The sequence below is a fragment of the Panthera onca genome, chromosome C2, assembly GCF_046562875.1.
Source record: "Panthera onca isolate mPanOnc1 chromosome C2, mPanOnc1 haplotype 2, whole genome shotgun sequence".
Taxonomy (NCBI): Eukaryota; Metazoa; Chordata; class Mammalia; order Carnivora; family Felidae; genus Panthera; species Panthera onca.
The window spans coordinates 149713250-149732325 of NC_138347.1; the positions used below are offsets into that span (position 1 = coordinate 149713250).

The 19076-nt window shown below is 42.4% G+C and overlaps 1 protein-coding gene across 15 annotated transcripts in view; it reads left to right on the top strand.

The window, feature by feature from the left end:
* Positions 1 to 19076, top strand: part of ULK4 (unc-51 like kinase 4) — a 577302-nt gene that overhangs the window by 325788 nt on the left and 232438 nt on the right. For 13 of the 15 annotated variants that reach the window (XR_013549925.2, XR_013549926.2, XM_078432438.2 and 10 more), the window contains one exon: positions 3303 to 3408. Coding sequence is in view for 12 of the 15 variants with exons in the window: in XM_078432438.2 (XP_078288564.2) it covers positions 3303 to 3408 (106 nt within the window). In the remaining 3 variants the exon portion in view is untranslated. Of the gene's footprint in view, positions 1 to 3302; positions 3409 to 3760; positions 3920 to 19076 lie in introns of those variants that run through there. The other 2 variants (XR_013549927.2, XM_078432449.2) reach the window with 2 other exon arrangements.

Here is a 19076-nt window from a genome sequence, read left to right on the forward strand (position 1 = left end):
AGCTCGGCTGCCTTTCTTACCCAGCAGCCGAGGCTAATGCTATGTCTGAGCAATGGTGCTGCGGATGGGGGGGCTCGAGTATGTATCTTCAGTCTTTCGGGTAATATGCTTATTCTTTCCTTTCCTTTAGTTGTGACCAGCACCTCCATCTCGCTTCCCGGGTTGTGTGTCTTACAGCATCGTGATGCACAGTGAGGGCTTTTATGAGGCCAGCAGGTGCCAGTGATGGTGGCACAGGGAGGGCAGCACTGCAGCACTTCCCCAATTCAGTACTTGGCTGCTTCTTTCCACCTCCTACTCCAGGCCCTTTAAGTTCCTCCCGCCTCACCCCGTGGCTCCTCAGGTGGTATTGGTTAAGCTGGGATGTGCTGACGGGCTGGTGACTCCAACCGCCCCCCCCCCCCCCCGCCGCCCCCGTTCCTGTGGTCCCCAGGCGATGCTGCGTGGTGATGAGGGGCATGGCTTCTGCCATCGCCCAGACCGAATCCCAGCCTCGCCACTGAAGAGCTGGGTGATTCTTGGCAAGTCCCACCTCCCCTCGCTACCCTCCATGTCCTTATCTGTAAAAAGGGGAGAACCAGAGCCACTTGGGTGTATGTGTGAGGATTAAATGAGATGATAATGCAGGTTTACATGCTTGGGATACAGGCCCCGGCACGTAGTGCCGCATCAGCAAAACTGTCAGCCACGCTTTGTCCCTGTTCAGGCCCACATGGGTGTCTGCCACCCTGGGCCAAGATCAGCGCTGAGGCCGCTGGTGGCTGGGCCCCTGACCCTGTGCCACAGGCCCTCTTGTGCCACAGTCATAACCTGCTCTGTCTCTCCTTAGAGGGCTTTACTTGCGTGCGTTGAGGTGCCCGTGGTGTAGACTGCTTGCTTTATTCATGAGCCATGGGAATTAAAAAAAAAAAAAAACCATCAGGTCTTTACCTAGCCTTCCGTTATAGTCTTTTCACCCTGGGGCTCAGGCATAGCGTGCTGGGGGATGGGGTGCCCTAGAGGAGCATCCGATGGGACCCAGTCTTCCATCGGGATCATCCCTCCCTTCCAACTCTGGCCCGTGGCCTTTGAACCAAACTCGAGTTTCCCTTTTCTCTTTGCATGAGGCTTGCGAAGTGCCCAAGACTAACTCTGGCCCCACATACTTACCCTACTGTTTTCTCCCTTCTTAGAAATCCTCTACTCTGACTTTAAGAAGCGACTATGATGTTTTTTAATAGATAATTTATCCCCTGTAGGCTAATATGGTTGTGAACAGCAAGAACAAATCTTATTAACGTTGCTAAGAGAAATGAAATAACTCAGCTTGATAGAAGTTAATGGAAGTGTGTTTAATTCATATTTACACCTTCTCAACTGCTCTTCGCATGTATTTAATTCTTTCTGGGGGAAATGATAATCTAGGCCACAGCAATCGCTATCTTAGTTCCCCTGGGGAACCACAACATCATCTTGAGCAGGGACAATGATTCTGTTCCATGCTGTTTTCTCCCCCACACCATGTAGGAAGCACATATACCTGCAAGAGAGAAGAGTAACTCTATAGAATTCTCTACTATGCTCTTCATAAAGCCCTCACTTTATATTAAACAAAGGTCACAGTGTATGAATTGTTTGAAAACCAACAACAAAGAAACCTAAAAACAACAATGTTTTGGGGCACTTGGATGGCTCAGTTGGTTAAGCGTCCGACTTCAGCTCAGGTCATCGTCTTGTAGTTTGTGAGTTCGAGCCCTGCATCCGGCTCTGTGCTGGCAGCTTGGAGCCTGGAGCCTGCTTCGGATTCTGTGTCTCCCTCTCTTTCTGCCTCTCTCTCTCTCTCTCTCTCTCTCTCTTTCTCAAAAATAAACAAACATTAAAAAAATAAAAAAATTTAATAATGGCTAGAAAAGGAACCATTTCTCTCAGTCTGGTTACAGGATTATAGGTCTCTTTTTTATTTCCTGCATCAAATATTTGGTCCCGAGGACCCCCAGGGATAAGGTTGGTGGCGGCTGCTAATAATCAGAGTGCACCTTCGCTTAACGCCCCTCTGCAGGCTGAGTAGTGCGGCTGGCAGAGGCCTTCATTCTGCAGGGAGTCTGCAAACTCCAGGGCAGGAGTCCGAGAACCTGGTTGGCCAGGGTACAGTCCTGGGTTCTTAGTGTTAGGGGTCATGGAGGTTTGGATAGTTGGTTTTTGTACTAAAGGAAATGCCTGTATCAACAAGCGGCCTCACCCCATCAGCACAAGGGAAAATTGAAGTACTGGCTTCACAAAGAGGCAAAAATATCACCAAGAGCATCGTAGAAAAGATACATTCAATCATAAAAATGTGTAGATCAAAGGAACAATGGATTTATCTCCAGTGAAAAGGACCTATATTTGCTGACAGGCTGGTCTTTGAATAAGCAGTGGAATGTGTTATTTTACTGAATGGGACCAAAAAAAAAAAAAAAAAAAAACCCTGAAAAGATTGATTAGCTCCTCTTTTCTTGACTAGAATAGGTTTCCTATGTATCGTTAGTTACTTTATCATGAATAACGTGTCGTGTCATCTTGTGCCTATTAATCACCCTTTCCTCGCAACCAACTGTACGAATAATTAGATGAAATTGGTGGCAGACCATCGCTTCCCTATTCATCTTCTTGAGCCCGTGTCAGTGGAACATTCAAGCGTTACCATTTACTCTTCAGTGTGTGTTTCTAAAGAAAGTTAGAAATTTGGGGGCATCGGTATTTGGCAAGCAAAGCCCTTGTCTTACATCAAGCGAAGACACAGATGGCGAGGCGCATGACGCCAAGGGGCTGTCATTGCTGAGAGACCCACATCCGGTGACACGGCAGCTTCAGAGCCAGATGCAGCGTGGGTGTTCTCGTAAGCCTTGGAAACCACGTGTCCATCAAGGGTCTCCTGGTCGCTCTGCCGTGTGTTGTCCCTCCAAGACCTGGCAGTTTCATTTTGTGACCTCAGTCACTTTCAGGTGCGGTCTCCCCAGGTCCACGTAGTTACTTCTGGTCACTCTGACTCCTGCGTCACCCATCTGAAGCAGAGACAGCTGTGTGGCTGTCACTCAGCTCCTGGGTTGGAGGCCACATGCAGCCGCACTGTGCTCTGAATGACTCATGCTGCCTCCCAGCTAACTGAACACGCGGATGGGGGGAGTGTCTCAATGCGGAAGGATCTGCTTCGTTAGGTGCAGAAAGTTGACCATTTAGCCTCATGCAAAGGATGAAGGGACAGAGGTCACCCGATCATTTGTCTCTATCGTGGTGTAATTGTAATTCTGTATAGTTATGATGACATTTGTGATCTATTGCAGGAACATCAGGAGAACATTCTGGGTCACACCATGCAAAGTGTGATTGCGTTGCTCAACAATCTGGTGGCCTGCAAAGATTCAAATATGAAGCTACTTTATGAACAAGGTAAATGCTTCTTAGAATTCCTTTTGAGACTCTTGTTTTTTTTGCCTATTTGTTATTTTCCTCATCATACGTAGCAGGGAGTCAAGAAGTGCTGTTTAAAGTTGATGAATCAGGGGCGGCTGAGTGGCTCAGTTGGTTAAGCATCTGAGTTCGCCTCGGGTCATGATATCACGGTCGTGTGATTGAGCCCCACGTCGGGCTCCGTGCTGAGTGTGGAGCGTGCTTAAGATTCTCTCTCGCTTTCTTTCCCTCTGCCCCTCTCCCCTACTGGCATGTTTGCTCTCCCTCTCTAAATAAATAAAATATGTTAAGTCTAGATATGTATGCAACCCCTGGGGTACATTTTTGTCAGGTGCGGCTCCTTGAATTTTGGTCCTCTCGAACTTGAAGACCTGTGAGCTAAGGACACACGTTACTGCTCTGCCACATTTCTAGACTGTAACGAGGAGACGTAGCAAGAAGGACCATCAGAGGAACTCTCATTTAAAAGGGCAAAGTAAAGGTAGATAACAGTCACCGATCCATGACAATGTTGAAATCTTGGGGGACACGTTTCCTCAGCCCTCATTGTTCCCAAAGGAAAAAAATACTCCCGTGCTTTGAGAATAGTTTGCCCTGGGAATGGTTCTCTGTGGCTCTTGCCTCTAACTTCTGAATCCTTGTTCTTTTCCCATAAGAGTGGCCCATGATCGTAGCTGAGTAAGACTCTAAGCCTGATTCTTCCCTGTAGAAGTTTGGGACCCTACAACTGTTTTTCATTGTAAAAGGAATTATCCCTGGTCTCCTCAGTCCAAACCAGTGGTGCTTCTTTCAATGTAAGTCTAGCAAAAACTTTGTTTCTTGTAAATTTTTTTCTGGTTTCATTGAGAGATAATTGATACAACATCACTGTATAGGTTTAAGCAGTATGGTGTGATGATTCGGTTTACATATATCGTGCAGTGATTACCACGATAGGTTTAGCTAACGTCCATCTTCTCCTATAGATACAATACAAAGAAAAGAAAGAAAAACTGGGAATGGTTTTTCCTTATAATGAGAACTGTTAGGATTTGCTCTTAACACTTTTCCTGTATATTATGTAGCAATGCTAACCGTCATCTTATGTTGTATATTACAGCCCTAGAACTTACTTATTTTTACAACTGGGGGCTTGTACCTTTTGACCACCTTTCTCCTTTTCCTCTGCTTCTGGTAACCACAAGTCTGATCTGTTTTTCTGTGAGTTCGGTGGTGATAGTTTAGATTCGTACAATATTTGTCTTTCTGTTTCTGACTTATTTCACAAAGCATAACGCTTTGGGGGCTTAACCATGTTGTTACCAATGGTAGGTTTTCCTTTTCTATGGCCGAATAATATTCCATTATGTGTATACATACACACCCTTCCTTCTTTATCCATTGATTGCTTGATGGACACTTAGTTTGTTTTCATGTCTGGCTACTGTAAATAATGCTGCTGTGAACATGCAGGTGCAGGTAGCTTTCTGAGTTAGTGTTTTTGTTTCCTTTGGGTGTATTCCCAGAAGTGGAATTACTGGATCCTATGATAGCTCTTTGTTTTTTGTTTGTTTGTTCTGTTTGTCTGCTTGTTTTGAGGATCCTCCATACTGTTTTCCATAGTATGGGAAGGCTGCACCAATTTACATCCCTGCCAACAGTGCGCAAGGGTCCTTTTCCTCATCCATGCCAGCATCTGTTATCGTTGGCCTTATCAGTGGTGGCCGTTCTAACAGGCATAAGGTGATACTGCATTGTGGTTTTAATTTGCATTTTTCTAATGACTCGTGATGTTAGGCATCTTTTCATGTACCAGTTGGCCTTTTGTGTATGTTCTTTGGAGAAGTGTGTGTTCAGGTAGGTCCTTTACCCATTTTTTAATTGGGTTACTTTTTTTTGCTACTGCGTCATATGATGTCTTTTTTTAAAATTTTATGTAGATCCAAGTTAATTAATTAACATATAGTGTAATATTGGTTTCAGAAGTGGAATTGAGTGATTCATCATACCCAGTGCTCATCCCAACCGTATGATTTCTTTGTGTATTTTGGATTTTAGCCCCTGGTCAGATACATGGTTTGCAAATACTTTTTCTCACTCCATAGGTTGTTTTTTTACTTTCTTGATGGGTTCTTTGGTGTACAGAAGGTTTTTAGTTGGATGTCATCCCACTTGTTTATTTTTCTGTTCGTTGCCTGTGTTTTAAGCATCACATCCAAAAAGTCATTATCAAGATGCATGTCAAGAAGTTTTACTCCTATATATTTTTTCTAGGGCTTTCATGGTTTCAAGTCTTAAATTTAAGTATCGAATCCATTTTGAATTAATTTTCATGAGTGGTGTAAAATATAGGTCCAGTTTCATTCTATCTGTTCTCCACTCAGTGTTCTTAGTTCCCTTGTCAAATATTAGTTGACTGTATGTGCTTGGATTTATTTCTGGGCTTCTGATTCTGTTCCATTGGTCTCTTTGTGTTTGTGCCAGCACCATAGTGTTTTGATGACCATAGATTTATACTCTAGATTGCAAGTAGGAACTGTGATGCCTCCTGCTTTTTTTCTTCTTTCTCAGGATTTCTTTAAGTATTCGGGGTCTTTTGTGGCTCCATCTGGGTTTTAGGAGTGTTTTTTTCTACTTCTGTAAAAAACGTCATTGTCATCTTGATAGGGATTCCATTGAATATCTAGATGGCTTTTGGTATTTTTGACATTTTAGCAATATTCTTCCAATCCATGGACATATCATACTTTCCCATTTCTTCCTTTCTTCTTTGATTTCTTTCATTAGTGTGTTGTATTTTGCAGAATAGACATCCTTCACTTCTTTACTTAATGTTTATTCCTAAGATTTTGTTGTGTTTGATGCTGTTGGAACTGGGATTGATTTCTTCGTTTTTCAGAAAATTCATTGGTAGCATATAGAAATGCTATTGATTTTTTTGTTAATTTTGTATCCTGCGACTTCACTGACTTTACTGATTAGATCTAACCGTTTTTGGTTGAGCCTTTAGAGTTTCTTTATTTAAAATGACATCATCTCATAGGGGTACTTGTACCCCAGTGTTTGTAGCAGCACTTTCCACAATAGCCAGATTATGGAAAGAGCCTAAATGTCCATCAACTGATGAATGGGTAAAGAAGTTGTGGTTTATATATACAATGGAATACTACTTGGCAATGAGAAAGAATGAAATCTGGCCTTTTGTAGCAACGTGGATGGAACTGGAGAGTGTGATGCTAAGTGCAATAAGTCATACAGAGAAAGACAGATACCATATGTTTTCACTCTTATGTGGATCCTGAGAAACTTAACAGAAGACCAAGGGGGAGGGGAAGGGGGAAAAAAAAGAGAGGGAGGGAGGCAAACCATAAGAGACTCTTAAAAATTGAGAGTAAACTGAGGGTTTATGGGGGGAGAGAGGGAAAAGTAGGTGATGAGCATTAAGGAGAGCACCTGTCAGGATGAGCCCTGGGTGTTGTATGGAAACCAATTTGACAATAAATTTCATATTAAAAAAAAATTAAAAAAATAAAATGCCATCATCTACAAATAGACAGTTTTGCTTCTTTGTTTACAATTCCTTTTATGTGCCTTTACAAAGACTTTTATTTCTTTTTCGTGCCTGATTGTTCTGGCGAGGACTTCTTGTACTATGTTGAACAGAAATGTTGAGAGTGGCCTTTTTTTCCTGACCTTAGAGGAAAAGCTTTTAGTCTTTCGCAGTTGAGGCTAATGTTAAAGTGTAGACTTGTCATATTTGGCCTTTATTATGCTAGGGTATGTTCTTTATGCCTAATTTTTAGATTTTATGAATGGACATTGAATTTTATCAAATGCTTTTTCTGTGTCTAGTAAGATGATCATATGATTCTTTCCTTTCTTTCTATTAATGTGACATATCACATTGATTTTGCATATGTTGGAGCATTCTTGAAACCCAGGGATAAATCCCACTTATTCGTGGTGAATGATCCTTTGCTGTGCTGCTGACTTTGGGTTGCTAGTGTTTTGTTGATAATTTTTTGCATCTATATTCATCAGGGATATTGGCCTGCAGTTTTCTTTCTTAGTAGTGTCCTTTTGTGGTTTTTAGTAACAGGATAAATGCTGGCTTTGTAAAAACAAGTTCAGGAATGTTTCCTACTCTTAAATTTTTTTGGAAGAGTTTGAGAATAATTGGTATTCTTGTTTAAATGTTAGGTAAAAGTCACCAGTGAAGCTATCTCGTCCTGGGCTTTTCTTTGTTGGGAAGTTTTTGCTTACTGATTCAATCTTCTTACTAGTAATCTGTCTGTTCAGATTTTCTATTTTTTTCTTGAGTCAGTCTTGCTAAGTTGTACATTTCTAGGAATTTTTTCATTTCTTATAAGTTGTCCAATTTGTTGGTGTGTAGTTGTTTATAGTAGCCTCTTAATCATCTTTTGAATTTCTGTGGTGTCCATTGTAATGTTTCCTTTTTCATTTATAATTTTGTTGATTTGAGACCTTTCTCTCTCTCTGTTTCTCTCTCTCTCTCTCTCTCTTTGATTAACCTAGTGAGGGTTTGTCAGTTTTGTTTACCTGTTCAAAGAACCAACTCTTAGTTTGATTAATCTTTTCTATTCTTTTTCTGTTTTCTGTTTCATTTATTTATGTTCTAATCTTTCTGTTAACTTTGGGCTCAGTACTTTTTCTAAAATTGAAGCACAGTTGCGTTTCAGATGTACAACATAGTGATTCGCTAAGTCTGTACGTTATGCTGTGCTCGCCGCAAGTGTAGCTACGATCTGTCATCATACAATGCCATTACATTACAGTTGGTTTGTCTTTTTCTAGCTCCTTCAGGTGTAGATTTAGGGTGTTCATTTGGGCTCTTCTTAATGTAGGCATTATTGCTCTGAACTTCCCTCTTAGAACTACTTTTGCTGCATCCTTCAAGTTCTGATATGCTCTGTTTCCATTTCCATTTGTCTCAAGCTTTGTTTTATTTCTTTTTTAAAAGTTTACTTATTTATTTTGAGAGAGAGCACACACAGCAGGGGAGGGGCAGAGAGAGAAGGGGAGAGGGAATCCCAAGCAGGCTCCGTGCTCATACCATGGAACCTGTTGTGTGGCTTGATCCCGTGAACTGTGAAATCATGACACGAGCCGAAACCAAGAGTCAGCTGCTTAACCGACTGAGCCACCCAGGCGCCCCAAACTTTGTTTTAATCTCGTGTTTAATGTCTTCTTTAACCCATGTTGTTCATGAGAGTGTTTAATTTCCATGTATTTGTGAGTTTTCCAGTTTTCCTATTGGTACCGATTTCTAGTTTCATGCCATTGTGTCAGAGAAGATACTTAATATGATTTCAGTCTTTTAAAATTTGCTACGACTTGTTTTGTGGCCTAATGTATGGTCTGTCTTAGAACATGTTCAGTGTGCACTCAAAAAGAATGTGGGGGTGCCTGGGTGGCTCAAGCGTCCGACTCTTGGTTTGGGCTTGGGTCATGATCTCATGGTTCATGAGTTCAAGCCCCACATCGGGCTCTGCACTGACAATGTGGAGCCTGCTTGGGATTCTCTCTTTCTCTCTCTCTCTCTCTCTCTGCCCCTCCCCTGCTCTTGCACATGCACGCACACACACTCTCAAGATACATGAATAAACTTCAAAAATAAAGTGACTAAAAAGAATGTGTATCCTGCCGTTGTTGGGTAGAATTCTCTATGTATGTCTGTTAGCTCCATTTGGTCTCTAGTGTTGTTCACATCTGTTGTTTCCTTGTAGATTGTCTGTCTGGTTGATTTATCCTTTGTTGAGAGTAGAGTATTAAACTCCCCAACTATTACTGTATAACTGTTATTTCTCCTTTTACATCAGTTAGTCTTTGCTTATATATTTAGGAACTCCAATGTTCAGCACATAAATATTTATAATTGGTATATTTTCATGTACTGACCTCTTTATTATCATATAATGATCTTTTGTCTCTGGTCATTTTTAGCTGAAAGTCCATTTTGTTTGACATAAGCATATGTACCCCTGCTTTTTTTTTTGGTTACCATTTTCTTGAAATGTTTCTTTCATCCCCTCACTCTCAGTGAAGACTCTTCACATATTGCTGGATCTTGTTTTGTTTTGCTTTTTAATTCATTTAGCCCTTCTGTGTCCTTTCATTAGAGAATTTAATTTGTTTGCTTAAAGAAATTATTGTTAGGTAGGGACTTACTGTTGCCATTTTGTTGATCGTTTCTGGTTGTATTCATTGTTCTTTAACCTGTTTTTGTTTTTTGTTTTGTTTTGTTTTTGTTTTTTTTTTGAGTTTTGATGTCCTGATACCATATGTTTTGACTTTTTTGGCATGTTATTTATGTAATTACTATGGGATTTTTTTCTTTTTGTTACATTGAGGCTTATGTAAAATATTTTAAGCTTGTAACACCCCTATTTTAAGCTGATAACAACTTCAGCTGAGTTTTTAAACTTGACACTTGTACCTCTCTCTCTTACATTTTAGGTTATTGCTGTTACAATTTAGATGGTTTTTTTTAATTGTGTAATTAAGAACAGATTATTGTAATTATGGTTACTTTGAATACCTTTGTTGTCTTAAAACTTGTAAACTAGAGTATTATTCACCACTGTTACGTATTGTAGAATCTAGCTCTGACTGTATACTTACCTTTACCAGTGAGATTTACAGGATCTTTTTGTATTTTTATGATGGTATTTGGTATTCTTTTACTTCCACTCAAAGAACTTCCTTTAGCATTTGTTATAATGCATTTCTGATGGTAATGAACTTCTTTTGTTTATTTAGGAAAGTCTTTGTTCCTCCTTCATTTCTAAAAGACAGTTTCACTGGGTATAGAACTCTTGGTTTATAGTTAATCTCTTTCAACATTTTAAATATGCCATCCCATTCTCTTCTTGTCTGAAAGTTTCTGTTTAGAAATTTGGCAGGAATTTTGTGGGGGTTTCCATGTATGTAACCTTCTTTCTTTTCTCTTGCTGCTTTTAAAATTCTTTCTTTGTTTATTACTTCTGACAACTTGATTATAATGTGTCTCAGTGTAACTCTGTTCAGGTTCAACCTCTTTAGGGTCCTTTGGACCTCATGCATCTAGATGTCCATTCCTCTCCCCAGTTTCTGGAAGTTTTCAGCAATTATTGCATTAAATATCCTTTCTCTTCTTATTCTGGAATCTCCATAATGTGAATATTTTTTCTTTTATTGTGTCCCCATAATTCCTGTAGGCTTTCTTTATTCTTTCATCGCTTTTTCTTTTTGCTTCTTTGACTGTATAATCACCTTTCCTCCAGGTCATTGGTTCCTTCTTCTGTATTGCTGAGTCTACTCTGAAAGCACTATTGAATTCATCAATTTAGTTACTTTTCAACTCGGGGATTTGTTTGTTTTTTGATGGTTGCTATTTCCTTATTGAATTTCTTGTTTTTTTTATGCATTGTTTTTCTAATTCATCTCCTTGCTGTGTTTTCTTGTTCACTGAGCTTCTTTAAAAGATTTTCCTGAATTCTTTGTCTTGACAGTGCATAGATCTCAATTTTGGGGGGCGGCCAGTTATTGGAGCTTTGTTAGTTTCCTTTGATGGTGTCATATTTACCAGACTTTTTATGATCCTTATTCCTTGGGTTAATATCCACGCATTTGAGTAATCAAGATCCTCTTCCAGACTTTGCAAGTTTCCTTTGGCAGAGATGGCTCTTCACCAGTCAGCTCAGCTTGGGTTTCTGGGTGTGTTTGCTGGAAATGTCCTTGGGCAAGTGGGATGGGCTGTTTTTGTCTGTTTTGGAGGTGAGGCAACTATTTGTCCTCAGGGATGGAAGAGATGTGCCACTGGCATGGAACAGTTGGATAGGATTTCAGGCTCTGTTCCCTATCTGAGTGAGGCTGTGGGATGGGCTCCACGGTTGGTTGGATTCTCCGATTAGGCTTTCTAGATGGTCAAGACTGAGTACTTTATTCAGTAGGAGATTGAGGCTATGAATTAGCTTCCCTGCCCTAGCAGGACAGCAGGATGGTATCCAGCACCTGTAGAGTTCATTATTTGGGGATCTGAATCAGGTGAGAGTGTACTGAATTCCCTTGTCAGGTGAGGCTGCCAGTTTTGCTCTGCAGATGGGCAAAGCCATGGGCTGTGCTCGGTGTTTATGTGCCACTGTACTTTGGGTTATGGAATGGGCTCTACCGTTGCCTGTGTGTTCGGGTTAGATTGGCTGAAGGCCATAATTCAGCAACCAGCAGGGCTACGAATGACACTGCCTGCCTGAGAACATTAGGAGAAACAACTCTCAAGCTGCTAAAGCTCTTTGTTGACCTAAGTCAAGCCAGCTTGCACCCTGAGTTCTCTGACTGAACAGGGCCACTGGGCTTGGTCTGCAAACTGTTGGCTCTGCTTGCCCACCTCTTGGATCAAGTGCTACTGGGCTCACAGCCTCGAGGATGTGTCCCCAGCCCATCTGGTCCAATGGGGCCAAATAACACCCTACACAGTGCGTGGAGCTACGTTGCTGCTCCCTTGCCTGGACAAGATATAAAGGCGCCACTCCATGTTACCCTCAGTTTCCCAAGTAGCCCCCTTAGTTGAGAGGAGCCAAGAGTTACCCTCAGCCTTGGTGGCGAATGAATCCTCCACTTGTATGTAGCACAGGAATACTCCATGCCCGGTACTGGCTTTGCTCTGCAGAGGATCAGCTCTGCTTCCTCAACTGCCTTTGGCTCAAGTGTCACTGGGTCGCACTGCTTCCACTTGTCACCAGCCCTTCTAGTCAGATTGTGCTGGAAGTTACTCCCCATAGCAGGTAAGGCCGTGATTCAGCGCCTTGCCTGGGCATGGGCGAACTGGGCTCTAGGGATGGCAAAACTTGTTTGAAGATCCAAATCAGACAGATCCGCACTGTGCAGTGAGTTCCCTGATCACGGTGCACCCCCAACTGGAATGTACAGATGAGTAAAGCTGTCCATTGATATTACTGCTTGGGCACCGCAGATACAAACTCAGTCTGCCCAGGTCCCTGTGCTGGGTGTTAGAAGCCCTTCCCTGCTTCACCGGTAGTCAGATGTCCAGTGATTGAGCCCCGCAGATTCCCCCCTGCAATCCCGTGGTGCAAGATCAGACGAGGGTCTCCTGCCAAGCAACTCAAAACTTTGAGGGGGTTGCTGTTTGTCCCTGTGGGTTCTTTTTCCCATTAGCGGAATTGAAGAGACCTTTCCCTGGGGTGCTGCCATGGCCTGGGGGAGGGGCAATATGGTCACCAGGTGGCTGTTTCTCTTCCTCTTCTAATGTGGTCTGTCTCGTTCTCTGTGGTAACAGGGGTGGACTTCAGCCTTACGTCTGTGTTCAAGGATTCTCTCAGTGGTGTCTCGTTCTTGAATAGTTGTTTCTTGTCGTGAAGGGAGTAAAGTCAGGAACCGTCTCTATCACCGTCTTGGTGACGTCACTTGGTTTCCTGTAAATCTTACTGATATTTGTTTCGTTGAACAAAAAGCCCACCCACGAATCCCTTCAGAACATTCTAACTTTGGACCGAGGATTAGGAGACTACAAAATAGTGCTGGTAAGATTCTTAGCAGCCCTGTTGGCTGGTTGAGAGAGTCGGTAAGGAGTCAGATGTCTGAATTTGAGAATAGAGAGACTGTAGGTCCTGGCTCGTAAAAATGTGGACTTATGTGGCTGAGGCGAGATGAAGGACAAAATGCTCGAAGAGAGGCACTTAGGGAACTGAGAGATCAGGTATGGAAGGATTGGTTATGAGGTGACCTCTGTGGCTACAGGGATACTGCATGCGGCGGACTGTTAGAGCCAGAGCACCCGAAGAAGCCCAGGCAGATTTGCCAGGAAGCTAGTGACGCTGACGTGTCAAGGGCCCTCTTTACAGCGGGGCTGTTTTACATTCGTAATGTTTTCCTCTTCTAGTCTGTCCCCAGCCGCAACCATGGAAGCTTCAGTTCTCCTGATTCCTGGCCCCATTCCAGGCTTTGTGGAGTGAACTGGAAATCACAAAAGTAATCGTGGCAAGAGTAGTGTTAGTTAATGCTAATAATATTAGTGATGTTAGTGTTAATACTGTGCTCAGGGAATGAGCGGAAGTGAATAAGTGGTCTGAGGGTGATGGCAGTTGGGAGAGAAGAAGCAGGTGGTGGAGACTGTTGATCTGAGATTAGTAAACTGTTGCCCACCAGCTGTCTGCTTGCTTTTACAAATAAAGTTTTGTTGGCACATAGACACGTCCCTTCATTTACATGTATCTTTGGCTGGATTTGTTTTATAATGGCACTGTCGAGTAGTTGAGACACAGACTGTGTGACCCATAAAGCCTGAAACATTTACTATTATGGCCTTTTAAGAAAAAGCTTTGCCAACCTTCGGTCTAGAAGCAGCTGTACGGAACAAGACAGCACCACCTAGAAATGTGTAGAAGGAAGTGGACAATTTGAGGGCTTTTGCTAACGACTGTGAGTTCCACGTGTCACAGTGGAAGGGGCTCCGGTTGAAAATGGTAGACCGTTGCCTCTGAAGGATGACGTGCAAAATCGTCTTTCTGTTTTGACTGCAGGAGACGGTGGGTGAACGGCTGTGGTCATAAGCTGCGGTGGCAGATGAGGAAGAGATAGTGGGCGAGGTGGGTCCACGTGGTCTTAAGGCTGAGGAGCGTGGCCAGGCCGCAAGGATGGCGGGGTGAGGAAAGGTGGTGGGTTCCAAGAGTACAGGGTTTGGGAACTCCTTGCCGGCCCCTTCTATTAGAGGGTAGAAGGGAAGAGAGGCGGGGAGGCTCCTGCGGCCTGCAGAACAGTCTGCTTCCAGTCTCTAGAGATGAGCGCAAGGTCTGATTTTCCTTCAAGCTCTGCCGCTTCTCAGACCCCTTGGTTACTGACTGTGCAGACTGATTTTTCCAAAGCTGGGTAAGATCTGACGCATGTTTGCAAACCCAGAGCGTATTAAGATTCACCGGAGTGTGGCCGCGCGAAGAGTCATTGGTGACCTGCCACTCTGTGGCCTTGAATGTAAGTGGTTGGTTTGAATTAGGTCTTCCTGTTAATCTTTATTTTGGATAAATTCTGGCTCAATCACTCGTTTATATGTTCATTACATTTCCCACAGAATTCAGTTCCCTCTTCCAAACAGAGAGCTATTTCCAACGTTGATACTTGAAAAGTCACCTGCATATAAGTGAACTGTAAGGTAGAGGAGGAAATGAGTATTCTTGCCTTCGAGTGCTTCATACCAGTGCTGTGTTAGGCCGGCGTAAACTGAGTTTCAGCCTCAGACCATGCGCTAACAGCGCTGAGAGGTCTCTGGAGGGTCTGCTCCCCCCCTGCTCTCCTGTATCAAGTGCTCTGACGGATCAAGCATGTGGAACGACATGGACATTGATGATTCTGAGTTGAAGAGCGAGCAGAGTTGGCCTCCAAAGGGGAAGAACTGTTTAGAAAAACTAAACCAATTAATTTCATTTACATGTTCCTTTTTTATGTACATAGAAAGGCAGTCAGCGAGTGACTCCATATCCGAAGTCTCAGCCCTTGCATTGAGGGTAGGATAGGGTTTTTAGTGATAAAGCGTGCGACGCAATGCAGCCCGCAGCACTTTTTCTTTCTTCGTGCTTATGTGAAATAATGCTGTTCCTTCCGATCCGTGGCATCTCAGACTCAACGAGGTACGGGAGGTGGTATATGGGAAGGCTTCAGTACGGTGCCCACCGCCTCTCAGGCCGAAAAGCGCACAGACTGGTAAAGAGAGTCGCCATCCCACCAGCATGCACCCGCATTACGCAATTCAGGTTTTTTTGCTTAACCGCTTTCAGTTTTAAACGAACCATTTAGGGCGAGAATTATAAAACAAAGGAAGACCTTGTGTTTACATTTGAAAAATATCAGAGTTATTAACATTTTAAACGTGGCTGCTGGCCTGTCCCTGTGCGATGACCTTTCAATAATGGATATTAATTCCAGCTCAGTTTTACCAGCAGAGAAATGTCAGGAAAATGTATTTACGCGACACACTGCCGCAGCCAGAAAACTGTAGCGCCTCTGAAAGAAACATTTGGAGAAGTTCGGTTTGTCTCTGCTGGTTTGTGCTCATGTCAGAACTCAAAATACTCCTTTCTTCCCAGGGTTATTATAAAACTCCCTGAATTGGCGTTTAACTGAAGAGACCGGGAAGTCACTGAGAGTTGCTTGGGCTTTGCACGGGTACTTGGAAGCTATCTTAGATTCTTTTACTTTTATGAATGAGATTCAAAATTAGGCTGTACAGTAGAGGTTGGCAAACATCTGCAAAGGACCAGACAGCAAATGTGGTAGGCCTGTAGGCCGTATGGTCTTTGTCAGTCCATGAATGAATGAACATGACCTTGCTTCAGTGAAATTTTATTTCCAAAATGAGGTGGCCAGCCCACTGGCCATGGTTTTCCAACCTCTGTTATACAGTAACTAACTCAACCTATATCAAAAGTACTCTTAAGTTTTTACAAGTCAACATATTTGTGAAAGTTAGTTATTAAATCTTGATTCAAGTTAGGAAATAACAACACAAAGAAATAACAGGAAGTTGCATATAAATTCATATGTACAGGAAGAGCCTGCTGCCTTTATAGTGGTATGAAGATACATGAGGAAGAGCAGAAATTTGCCTAAAGGGTTTAATCTAAAAATGATAATTAATAAATCTCATTGTGTCAATTAGCCGTTGCTAGATAATAAACCACCCCCAGGCTAAGTCACTTAAAATAAGCCACTTATTTTCTCACCATTCTGTGGGTTGGCAGCATGGGCTGGGCTCACTTGTCTGCCTGGATCCTCAGTGGGGCCTCTCATCCTCCAGGGGGGCTCCCTTGCTCTTCTTCACACGGTAGCCACCTTCAAGAAGAGCCCGTATGAGAGCTGTGAGGCCCCTCGGAAATGTCGTGCCCCTTCCATCACGTGCCGTTGGTGGAGGGAAATCACGAAGCCAGGCCGGTTCAAGAGCTGAGAAAAGAGACTCCGCCTCTTGATAACAGGAGCTGCAAAGAGTCCTTGGCCATCTTTAACCCAGTTCAGTTACCTAGACATTTAGAAGCAGAACTTCACATGGCCCCACAACTGGTGCACTAGGGGTCGGCAGACTGTTCTGCGAAGAGCCAGACAGCACATACCTTAGGCTTGGTGGCCACAGACTCGGGCAGCTACTCAGCTCCGCTCTTGGAGCTCCAAAACAACCGTAGGCCATACATAAAGGAATGAGTGTGAGTGTATTTCAGTAAAAACTTATTTACAAAAACAGAGAATTTGAAGCCCTGATCTGGTTCCTTCAGTCCTGGTGCCAGGCATTGTTCAAGTGTGAGGAGCACAGCAATGAACAAAACCGACAGAAATCTCTGCCCTCGTGGAACTTAGGTTCCGGTGGAGGAAATGAACAGCAAACCAAATTAAACGAACAAGAGGGTGATGTTAGATAGCATTAGATGTTACAGGGTGACGAATACCGAGGAAAAAGCGAAAGGACGAAGGGATTAGGAAATGTCTGGATGGATGTGGGATAGAAAACCCTACCTTGGGTAGCCAAAAGCCTCACTTTGAGGGTGATTGTTAAGTGAGGATGTGAAAGAACTGAAGAAGCAGATCCCTGGGGCGGGGGGGCGGTGGGCAGACTGGACACGAAGAGGGCGCGTGCCTGGCATGTCAGACGAACAGCAGGAGGCCGAGTGGCTGCAGTCCTGGGAAGGCTGGTGAGCACAGTGGGAAACATCAGAACTGGTTGGTACGTTCAGGGTGCACGAGGTTATTATTTTTGTCAAAAGCTATTGAAAGCTTTAAAATCATCTGGAAACTTGTGGTAGACTGCAATTCAGTTTTAATGGAGGCTTGGGTAATTGGTTGGTAGACTACCCTACCTACCTACCTTGACTAACTTGTAAAGGTTAGACCATTGGTTTGGGTGAAGCTAATGATAATTCAGGTTAAAAAAAATCCTTCAGTGACTCAGCTCCTGCCCAGGGCTGGGATCTCTTATTGGCTGTCACCTTGAGAGATTACTGCATGAATGCCTCTGGCATTAGAAAACCTCTTTTTTTTTTTTTTTTTTTTTTTTTTTTTCCCCACAAAGCAGCATACTCCATCTTTGAGAAAATCCTGATTATTAGAAAGTGTTTCTTTATATTGAGCTGAAACTGGCTTCTCTCTTAATTTCTACCCTACTTTATTCTTGTTTCCCCCTTTGGAGCTACTTAGACAACATTTGTTATTTTAGTTACCTGCAGGGGGAATAAAGTACCTCACCCTGTTGAGTGTGCGAGTAGAGTTTAGACTACAGTGATATCACAATTTGTGTTTTATAATATCTTATCGTTTAAGATGCCAGAGGTATTTCGTTGATTTTTTTCAGCTGTTAAGAGACATATTTATTTTTCTGCTGCCCTCTGTTAATAGCATCCCTTGTTAACATCTCTTTCAAAATACGTAGTGTTCCTTGATTTTGACATTCATTTTACTTCATCAACTGAGAATTTATTCAGTTATACCAATTTATCCTAAACGGTGTTTATTTTCAAGTTCTGTTGGCTGTTGTCGGTTTACAAACCACCCCATAAATCAGTGAACTAAAACAAAAATCCTATTATTTTGACTCGTGTCTCTAAGCTGACTGGGGCCCAGCTCTAGGCTAAGCTGTGAAAACTTTGCATGAACAGATTGCCTAAGTAGCATCAACTCTAATGGACCCCGATGGGCTCTTGTATGGTTCTCTTTAGTTCTGGACACAGTCCAGCTGACCCTAAGTGCATTAATGGCCATAGTCAATGCCACAAAAATAAACCTATTAGTCTTTCAGGACACAGAGGTCCCAGGGTGACCCACTGACTGCCGTGGCCTAATTTCCTTAGTGGCCCCAAGGATTTCACCTCAGTTTTCTGAACCCCCATCTTTCTAAATGCCCTGTTGTACCTAACAGCAGTTTCTGTGCCCTCATGACTACAGACTCCATCATGTGGGAGGAAAGACTGATTTTAAGGATTGATATTTTAAAGTTTCTCAAGACAATTATAGAAAATACTTTTTTGTATTTAGTGAAATTTCGGTTGTTTAAACTGTAGTTTTAAAAATTGAGATCGAATTCCTACGCCACAAAATTCAACATGTTTAAGTTCCTAATTCATTGGTTTCAGTGTTGTCACAAGGCTGTGTAACTATTTCCACTGTATAATTCCAGAACATTGTCATGACTTCCAAAAAACAGAACAAAACAAAACAAAACAAAAAACAGACCAAAACCCGTGTATCCCTTCCATTTGTTCCCTTTTACTTCTTCTCCCAATCCCATGGAAACAACCAATCTGCTCTCTTTATGGATTTGCTTCTTCTGGACATTTTATATAAATGGAATCACACAATATGATATGTGGCCTTTGTTTGATTTCTTTCCCTTAACATAATGTATAAATTTTAATGTTTAAAAAAGGCACAAATAATCGAGTTTAAAATATTGTTACCCAAGAAACTTGTATATATTTAAATAACAATTTCGTTACGTATTTGAATTTTTCTTTCTTCTTACTATCTTGATATCACTGAAACTTTGCATTAACAAAATTGCCCCCATTTGCTTCAAAGAGTGTTTAAACATGTCTACCTAAATCTGAAGTAAATTCCCATGTGAAAAGCAAGTTTAATTCAGTAGCTTTCCTCCGTAAGAAATTATTCTCATGTTGTTA